We start from the raw sequence: 341 nt of genomic DNA, 5'->3' as shown, positions 1-341 counted from the left end.
GTCTGTGTAAGTTTTTGAGTGTAGAGTGTAGAAGTGTGAGAGTGAGCAGAGTACACCTTTCCTTAGGCCGTGCAAGGGATCTGGGCCCGAGACCTGGAGGACGCCACCTGCGCAGCCATCAATCACAAGTACAGGTTACTGGCGTATGGTCGGGCGAAGTAAGTAGACAAATGTGTGGGGGGAGGGTTTCCTCTAGGGGGTTGGGAAATGTGCTGAGATTCTTAGCCCACAGGACCGTCTGTAGTGCCTTTCCCATAAATATGCTTTTGGGTGTCTTTTCCCCTTTGTTGGTACTTTTGTTTCCTCTTCTAGGCTTTGAGGGTGATGTTAAATGATTACAG

The 341-nt window shown here is 49.3% G+C and overlaps 1 protein-coding gene across 4 annotated transcripts in view; it reads left to right on the top strand.

Annotated features, from left to right (window-relative positions):
- Positions 1-341, top strand: part of LOC119590663 (guanine nucleotide exchange factor subunit RIC1-like) — a 31890-nt gene that overhangs the window by 7714 nt on the left and 23835 nt on the right. For all 4 annotated transcript variants that reach the window (XM_037939343.1, XM_037939339.1, XM_037939341.1 and 1 more), the window contains exon 6: positions 67-158. In XM_037939343.1, coding sequence (XP_037795271.1) covers positions 67-158 — 92 coding nt within the window. The remainder of the gene's footprint in view (positions 1-66; positions 159-341) is intronic.

The sequence above is a fragment of the Penaeus monodon genome, chromosome 27 (assembly GCF_015228065.2).
Source record: "Penaeus monodon isolate SGIC_2016 chromosome 27, NSTDA_Pmon_1, whole genome shotgun sequence".
Classification (NCBI taxonomy): Eukaryota; Metazoa; Arthropoda; class Malacostraca; order Decapoda; family Penaeidae; genus Penaeus; species Penaeus monodon.
Note: the sequence above shows the minus strand (reverse complement) of the source record. Positions and strands in the feature narration are given on the sequence as shown.